The following is a 9,711-nucleotide window of genomic DNA, read 5'->3' on the forward strand; positions in this document are numbered from 1 at the left end:
TTTTTGTAAGTAAAAAATATGTAATATTTTACAAAATATTTCATATTTTAACGGTTTTACCGTTCGATTATAAATAATAAAACGTGACGGACATTCCTTGTCCGTCGCAATATTTTTAGATAAGCTGACATTTCGAGCGCAGCGAAGGCGTCGCGGTAAGTAAGCGACGACATTTGTTTTACTTTATTTACAGTGAATCGGTTCGCCATAAGCACGGATCAGGTCATTGAGAATTGAGACAGTTTAAATTAGACCACGATTTCATAAATTGTTCGTTAATTATAAAAAGAAAGACGCATCTTTGTCGTCATAATTTATAAGTTGTTAAGTGGTCGCGGTCTCATTCCTGAATGAGCATATTTTGCAGAAATGTCTCTTTGATGCAAGTTTACGTTCTTAACGGTTGCTAAGTAATTAAACTTTTTGCACAAGCCTGCGCAAGGATAAAGTGCATCCTATTAGGATACTTGATTACTATTTTGTGAGGGACGCTTAAATTTTTAAGAATATATTTATGACCTGATATTTTCCGTGCATATCCCCAGTATTATTACTATGCAGGCTATGGCGCGTAACAGTGATTGCTTTCAAAATTTTGATGGTCTCGCAAGAAGCTAAGATGCAATTCATTAACGATTAAGTAGATAAAACCTAGGACACGTTTAAAACCTTGTTGTATCAACTTGTAAAGGTTCTAGTGTCATATTGGATTCCTTATTGGGGTCCGGTCTACTTTAGGGTTAATGAAGCCCCGCTTGGGCCGGGCTTCTGTTCCCGTCCTAAAGGACAAAAGCAAACTCCAGCATTTATTATTACTATTATGTTATTTTCTTCATTCTTAATTAAAGAGTGCCTACTATTGATGCACAGTATCGTTCTAAGTGTAAGCGTTGAATAAAATTCCGGTACAAATAATAATAATAGACTTACTGGAAGTTTGCTACTCTAGCTAAAGTAAAAGATTTTGAGTGAAACCCCTGTATGTGATATAAAATTGTAATGTGATATACATGCTTTTCTATGTCTAAAAAATGGCTATTTCACCCTATGTCTATAGTGTGAGGTCTGAGATTTACCAGAATAACCATTATTATTTAAAGTAGGTACCTACTCTGTTGTAAATTACCACATACAGGAGAGTCACTATTGATCTTTTGCTTCTATCCAATTAGGATTTATAAATAAATAGTAAGTGACTGTCTGCTGATTTAAGTACACAAGTTGTTGTGCAATAAATTTATTATTATTCTGCTGCGCAAGCAGATGCGTTGATTATGCAGTATTCGTATCGGCTCATATCCTAGATTTGGCGTTACAAAGAAAAGACCCGAAATTTGTTTTTTATTCGAATACCTACTCTAATAATTTCCGCTTGCGCAAGGCGTAAAGAGACATCATTATAATAACATTATTGCTTGGGATATCCATTGAGACGATTTGCGAGGCTGGGCAAATGTTAGCGGGAAATCCGTGTAAATAGGAAAGTTTTCGCCAAGCCTATGTATCTAATCTTAATTACTCGTACTTCCGTCTGCGCAAGACGTGTAAGTATTTCTACTTACCCAACAAATAATAAGCCTGCGCAAGGCCTTTGTTTGTTATTTTTTGTTATTTGACTGCTACACTAGCAGACGAAATAAAAGAAAGGAGCCTATGAGACTATCTATCTAGTGTAATGAATTACCAATAATATAGCAAGCCCGTCCGGGCCTGCGCAATGTAGCGTGATCATAGAACTTGCCTTTTTATAAAATTTTATCTGCCATTCCATAATATTCATAATTTGCCTGCGTAAGGCGTGTGAATATTATGAATATATTGTGAATATTCAGCCAACGAAACATAATCTCTGAAGAGATTTTGGCCGTCACGGCTATAGCCTCCGCAGGGCGTGTTAAACTTACAACTCAGCTCTCTGCTAGAGCTATCAGGAACCGGATATTCTTAAATTAATGTAAACAGCATTCTTAAACTGTTTTTGCAGGGTTTAAGTAGGTAAGCAAGATATGATAAAACATATGTATTAGCCTGTTACATATCGCTAAACAAGTGCTTTGATAATGCAAGTAGTATTTGCTTCGGCAGTACATATACATAAATTGGAATGACAGAATATTAGCATAGCCCCTGCGTAGGGAAGACCCGCAAAGTGGTTAATTAAGCGTCTGGCCATATTACAATAACATAAATATATGCTTCCGCAAAGCAACCACAAGTCATATACTGTGTATTATTGCGTATCGGGCTACTACCACGAAAACGCATGCTATTAAGTAAATATACATTTCAAATACAAATCATCATATTCATGAAATATCTAACCTAACCTAACCTATTCAGCCGCCAGCGACTAGCTAAGTGAACTTACCGGTCAATGGCTCTTTTCAACCACATATGTATTGCCGGCTCCGCTAGCAGCGTGAAGCTCGCACTAGCGCTGAAACCAGCACCACGTGGAACGGGATGAGCCTAGTTCCTTATTAAAGCAAAGGTTGGATTAGTGGGTGTAATCTTCGTAATCCAGCTTGCCTGGTAAAAGTGGTAAATAACCAAATTGTTCCTATATCTAAGATTGTGGTAATCTATACTGGAACTGAGTAATTGGCTTGCAAAAACCTGACCTTTGTGTTGACTATCAAATTCACGTCATCAAAGACTCAGATCTTTAACCCTTTATTAATTTCCTATGAGTTAGACATTTCACTTCTTCTGTGGACATAATAATATATAAGGTTGTACCCCGCTGTATGTGAATATAACGCTGGAATTCTTTAACCTTCCACGTATAATATATATAAGAACAATTTGGATGTTTATCGTATGTAAATACCTATGACCCACAAAGGGTATGATATGATCAGAGATGAATAAAATTTACCTGTCCGAACGACAATAAGCCATGCTATACAAGGCTTTTAAATCAAATGATTGATATCGATTCCAAATCAAGAACCTTCTAGATTTCCTAGACAACTTGTCTAACATCCCACAGAAACCCGCTCTCTGGGTAAGAAGGAGGCCAAAGTTCTTTTCGAGAAAAGGGATGCACCGTAATCCTAAATGTGACGTTAGAAGAATGTACATACAACATGTACCTCTTCATTAGCTTGAATCTGCTCCTAACGCTAAAAGACGGCTCTTTAAGATTTTTAGTATCAAACACTAATTATTCTGGGAGCTTCATTCAGGCAAATAACCGCGAAGGTTATTGCTGCAAGAATACTACCAATGTTCAACAAGAACTGATCGCCGAGTCTGCCTACATTCTTCCCTTGTTTTTGACAAAAATAACTTATGAATTATTTAGTGTCTTGCTTGGCTACTCGTCTAAAATACATAAAATGTACTAATATTAGAGCTATGCGCCTGTGACATAACTAATTTATGGGGCCAAATCAATGCTAAAATCTATTTTGGAACTATTTTTAGTCTTTTTTTTTTTTTCAAATATAACTAAAACTTCAGTTAGGCCTACAGTCCAAGTTATTTATATATCTTACCATAATGTGTATCCAGCAGATATAGTTGGTACTTATATATATTACAATGATAAGTGAAAACCAGTGTTTTTCTAGCTATACTACAACTTATTAGCAAAGGTAGTGCTGCCTACCATATCAACCCAACTAATTGCAAATACGTATATGTACAACAAAATGAAACCACTTATAGGGTGGTACATATTAAAAATGAACTGAAACGAAAATCTTATAAATTAAAAGATAATTTATTGACTAAATAGCTGCGCTCTGTATACTACTATTATTCACCTTTAGGTGGGCACAAGAAATTCGTCTTTTATTCGTATATGCCAACTTAAATCGGCCTGGAAATACAATGCATGTACATACTGTGACATCACACAATGATCACCTTTGTTCAAATTTGTACGTACACACTTGACATTGTTTAGCCATTATATGCTAACAACAAAGTAAGGAAATAATGTAGTCGATTTTATATATAGGGTCACGTGACGCGCGTCAAATCGTCCATACACACTTTTCGTTCGCTCCGTGATATTTATTAAAATACGAAGTATTTAGCTGGTTTTGGAACAAAATTAGTTTTAAAGTTTACTCGTAGCATCAGTGGCTACTATAATTGAACAATAATACGGCGTGAAAACGTAATTTGTAGCAATAAATTGCAGTTTTAAAAACAGTACAGTGTTACGGATCAGCTGAGCGGTGACAGCCAATCAGCTGTTAGTATCTGCGTGTGCGCGTTATCAGTGCGTCAGTGATACTCACGGGATTTTACACCTTATTACTAAGACGCGCAGGTCGCTTTTGCAATGGCAAGCTGTGGCGGTTGTTTTCAAAAAATAACCGACGGTCGGTTTTTGAACTGCTGCAACTGTCGAAAATTATACGACCTTGTATGTGCCAATGTCTCGGAGGACACTTTTGCCGGCATGGGACTGGACATAAAGTACTCCTGGAAGTGTGTTGAGTGCAAAAGTGCCGAGCCCCGGACGGACAATACAAACACGCCCGTACGCGGAAATAACAATATAAATATGTGTCGTGGTGCGCGATCGCAAGTCACTCTAAGCCCCGTGGGGCATGAGGGGGACAGCTCCGTCATGGAGGTGTCCTACAACGACGGCAATTCGACTGTCGCCACGCCGCGTGACAACGGTCTAGATGTGTCCCGTGTTGCCGACTCGCAGGGGCTTGCCGCCGAGCTGCGGCTGTTTCGCGAGGAGATGCGCAGGATGTGCCAGGAGATGCGCGCTCTTCGTACGTCTTTGGATGGCCTGACAGCCAGGATCGACCAGTGCGACAGGCGGGTCGACAGCTGTGAGGGGCGCATCGAGGCGCTATGTGCCCGTGTCGAGACGTTGGAGAGCAGACCTCAACACAGTGATGCCGCTCCTAGCGCCTCTCTCGCGGAAACTGTGTCGCAGCTCAGGTTGGAGCTCAATGATCGCGATCAGGAGCTGTTACTAAATGACATCGAGATTAGTAGTGTGCCGGAGAGTAGCGGCGAAAGCACGATGCATATAGTAACAGCCCTGAGCAAGAAATTGGGAGTCGAACTCACCGAGCATGACGTCGTCGATGCTGCGCGTGTGGGGCGCGCGCCTCAGTTGCAGGAGGGTACCCAGGGATCGGCGGCGCGGCCTCGGCCGCTCGTGGTGCGCCTGGCGCGCCGAGCCGTCAGGGACCGCCTGCTCCAGGCGGCGCGCGTGCGCCGCGGGGCCACTACGGAAGGCACCGGCATTCCTGGCCGGGTCTGCACCTTCTACATCAACGAGCGGCTGACTCCACACAACCGGCGTCTCCTGTATAGGGCTCGGGAGCTGAAGCAGCAGCACTCCTGGCGGTACGTCTGGACCAGAGACGGCAAGATCTACGCGCGACAGCAGGCGGGCACGAACTCGCCCCGGCACCGTATTCGCACAGAATTAGACCTAGACCGTGTTTTTAGCTTACGATAGGTTTGATCACTATAATATTCACTTAAAGTTTAGCCTAAGATCACTTTTGTTAGCTATAACTCGCATTTGTCTGTCACTGCTACTGCTGCCGCTCACTACTTATTACACACTTGAAAAACTCACACTGAACTGGAGGATTTCTACTACACCTAATACTTGCTTCAATAATCTGAATACAGCTACATCATGTATATTATTTACTTATGCACAACCACATGCCGAAACACACATTTACGCTTATAACCTCAAACACTCACTGCACCCAATGAACGCGCTTGCTAGCTATGCTAAACCGGTTATGTTTTGCCGCCCGCTTACCTACTACGAGTACTATGTTTTTCATCATTTTATAAAATGACTAAAAATCTGCTTAGGATCGGTTTGTTCAATGCGGGCTCATTAGGCACTAATCAAGACAACTTTTTAGCGACCTGCGTTCGATTGGACATGGATGTCTTAGCAATAAATGAAACTTGGCTGAGAGGGGGCGATGAGGGGCGGGCCCCTGTGATACCGGGGTGCAGGCTTCGCCACACTCCGAGACCACAGGGCTTGCGCTCACGCGGCGGGGGGGTTGGCTTCTATATTAAACGAAACGTCACTGCTCGTAACTTACCGCACCCCGTAGACCCCAAACACAAGTTAGTCGAACAAATGTGGGTACTCATGACACTACAGGGGAAGAAAATAATAATAGGCACCGCTTACCGTCCACCTTGGCAGGATGTTGACCTATTTTTGGACGCAATATCGGACACAATAAGCTCTTTTACTTATGATCACTTAATACTGTTGGGTGATTTCAACATAAATTTACTTGCTACCCATGACCCTAAAATAACACAATTTGACAATTTTTTATCCAGCTTTAATTTAGTACAAATAGTAACACAACCAACGCACTTCACTAATACCAGTCAGACATTAATTGACGTGGTTTGCACCGATTTAAATACAAAAAAAATTGATATTGAACATGTAGGGACACTTTTTGGACACTGCTTAGTTATGTGCGAGTTCTCTATAAGGAGAAATAAGACCAAGCCCTACACTGTACTTTACAGGCCCCTTGATAGCATTAATCTGTCACATTTCGATAATGATTTGCGGAGTGTAAGGTGGGATCTGATGTCTGAGTTGCCCAACGTTAACGATAAGTTGGAAGCCCTGTGCAGATACATAGTTTATGTATTTGACGTGCATGCCCCTGTGAAAAAATCCATAATAAAAGGCCCTTCATACCCTTGGATCACTGATACAGTGAAACTAATGATGCGTTTACGTGATCAAGCTGCTGCGGATTATCATAAAATTGGTTCTGAAAGTAAAAGGCTGTATTACAAAGACCTAAAGTCAACAGTGAATAAAGCCATATATCATGAAAAATCTGCCTACTTTAAACAGAACATAAATAATAAAATAAAAGAGCCAAAATCCCTATGGAAAAATTTAAAATCAAACATTTTGCCTAAGGATAATACAGATTTACCATCAACTTTCAACGACCCAGATATTATAAATAATCATTTTTTAAATTTACCTATTGCATCACAAACATCAATTTCACTGTTAACATACTTTGAGTTCCATAGATTCAATGACTCAATGTTTCATATTGAACCAGTTAGCCCCGAACAGTTGCTGAGCGTTGTGAATAAGCTGAAATCAAATGCAGAAGGTCATGACCTGATTAATCTAAAAATGCTTCTAATGACATTTCCATACACTTTAGACTCATTAACTGATGTGATAAATACCTCTATTTTGACCTCTACTTATCCGGACATATGGAAGGTAGCTATCATACGCCCTCTGCCAAAGACCACAAACCCATCAGAATTAAGGGACTTGAGACCAATTAGTGTATTACCATGTATGTCTAAGATATTAGAAAAGATTGTGTGCTCACAACTAAATAACTACATCGAGAGAAATGGTATCTTACCTGATGTACAATCAGGTTTTAGAAAGGGGCATAGTACAGTGACGGCCCTGCTAGATGTTACAGATAATATACTTTGTTCGCAAGATAGAGGCTTATGTACAATGCTTGTACTGCTTGACTTTTCCCGGGCATTTGACTGTATTGATATCAGCCTGTTACTGTCAAAATTAAGTTATTATGGATTTGATAACAGTGCACTGCGGTGGTTCCATAGCTATCTCACAGAAAGGTACCAGTATGTTAAATTAAACTCAACCGATGGATCGCCCAAGTTATCTACAAAAAAATGGCCCTCTCCAGAGGCGTCCCGCAGGGATCGATACTCGGCCCGATTCTGTTCATCTTATACACATCGGACATCGGAGCCCACATTACACACTGCAAATATCACATATATGCAGATGACACCCAGATATATATCACTTTCAAGCCTTCTGAAATTGACAGTGCCATACAAAAGCTTAATATGGACCTGGCTGGTATAGCATCTTGGGCTTCGAAGAATGGTCTAATGTTAAATGCCTCCAAAACAAAATATCTTATATTTGGCACCAAAAACCAGCTTAACAACATAAGACCTACTAAAGATGTTATTCTGTCAGGTGAACCCATAGAGAGAGTATGTGAAGCACGAAATCTAGGGTTGAGTTGACAATGGACAGCGCACTACGGTATGAAAAACATGTTGCTGAATCTGTCAGACATTGTTTCTATAGGCTAAAAATACTGTATAACATAAGACCATTTGTTAACGAATCCCTGCGCACTCAATTAGTCGAAGCACTTGTCCTGTCCAAACTAAACTACATGGACTTAGTTTACGGTCCACGTCTCCTGGCAAAAACGAAGCGACTCATTCAACGGGTACAAAATGCTTGCGCTCGTTTCTGCTTCAATATTCCGCCAAGAGCCCATGTCACACCGTTTTTAAATGATCACAATATTCTTAAAATGCTTCATCGTCGAAAGCTGCATCTAGCGTGTCTTCTTTTTGGTACAATTAAACACAAATCTCCAACATATTTGTTTGAGAAGTTGTCATGGATGTCCACCCGTAGAACGTTGGGAGCCCGTAACTGCAGTGTTCAGTTAGTAACGCCTCGACACACCTCAGCAGCATTTCGTGGTAGTTTCAAGTACTTGGCCAGTCGCTGCTGGAACAACATACCTCCTCCCCTCAGGAACCTGCAAGTTAGTGTTAAATGTTTTAAGATCAAACTTAAACTATCTATACTTCAGCACCAGCGGCAGCAGGAAGCTTTCAGAAATGACACAAGTTTCTTTTAGATTAGCTAAGCGTAATACCTGTAAGTGAATTTTTCATGTGCTTGCTAAGGTTTGTACAAATGAAAAAGGATATCCGTAAATAACAAACCTGTTTTATGTCCTTTCCTCATAAACACAAAGCGCACTTGTTGCTGTCCAAATTTGTAATCCGCCTTCTTGCAATTTCATCACCACCTCGCACGTATATTGCTTTAATACATTCGACGCTCTTTACAGGTGATATTGTGTTCATTTTTAGCAACAAACACTAATATTCTTCACATGAATGTTTTTGCAACAAAACACTTCTTATTTGTCGATGTATTGTTTCTTATTTTATGATATATTATTGTAACTATTATTTCTATGTAGTGATATGCCTGTTCCATGTATTATTTTTAGTAAAACTATGATTTTAATTTGGGAAAACTGTTCTATTAATACTACGCGCAACATGGTCTTCACAAAATTGTCATCAATGTCATCATGACAATTAACGCGCAGGCGCAAGATGGCGCCGATTGTGACCAACGACAAATGGACGCGTTCAGGCTGTTAAGGCCGTGTTGCACGTTTATGCGTCCGTGGCACACAAATGGTCTCGCCGGAAGATCAGCGCTGACCCTGTGGTTAGCATTACGCTGAGGCGGGACCATTTCGTGGTAAACAATTATATGTGTTATATTTTTCTTCGTTTTTTAATTATTATTTTTTCTTTTAACTTTTGAATGTGCTTTTATTGTTTTATATGACTGTGTTGTATGTTGTTTATCACGAATAAATGATTGATTTATGATTTATGATTGATTTATGATTTATATCTTCAAGGGAGATCCCGTTGTTTTTGTAAAATGTTGTATAAGTGCACTTGATTCCTCATAAAGACTATAAGAACTTTCAAATAAATATTAATACAAAGGAATAAGCCATGAAGATAATTTTGTGTCTGTCACGTAACCTAAACAGTATTATGCCTTAGTTATACTGAGATCTATAGATCTAACATATATGCTTTGCTGTGATAAAGACAAATAGCATTGTGGCTTGTAATGCC

General features: G+C 39.9%; 1 protein-coding gene and 1 pseudogene across 1 annotated transcript; both read left to right on the top strand.

Moving 5' to 3' along the window:
* Nucleotides 1-2,069: 2,069 nt before the first annotated feature.
* On the top strand, nt 2,070-2,167 carry LOC125228426 (annotated as a pseudogene).
* A 2,355-nt stretch (nt 2,168-4,522) lies between these two features.
* Nucleotides 4,523-5,446, top strand: LOC125228002. Its single transcript, XM_048132439.1, has one exon. It carries the CDS (start codon nt 4,523-4,525, stop codon nt 5,444-5,446), a length of 924 nt encoding a protein of 307 aa, XP_047988396.1.
* The last annotated feature ends 4,265 nt before the right edge of the window (nt 5,447-9,711 follow it).

Source organism: Leguminivora glycinivorella, chromosome 7 (genome assembly GCF_023078275.1).
Source record: "Leguminivora glycinivorella isolate SPB_JAAS2020 chromosome 7, LegGlyc_1.1, whole genome shotgun sequence".
Taxonomy (NCBI): Eukaryota; Metazoa; Arthropoda; class Insecta; order Lepidoptera; family Tortricidae; genus Leguminivora; species Leguminivora glycinivorella.

Bases quoted from the DNA above. Each gene is read 5' to 3' on its own strand.
- LOC125228002 (XM_048132439.1), top strand. From the start codon at position 4,523: ATGTGTCGTGGTGCGCGATCGCAAGTCACTCTAAGCCCCGTGGGGCAT.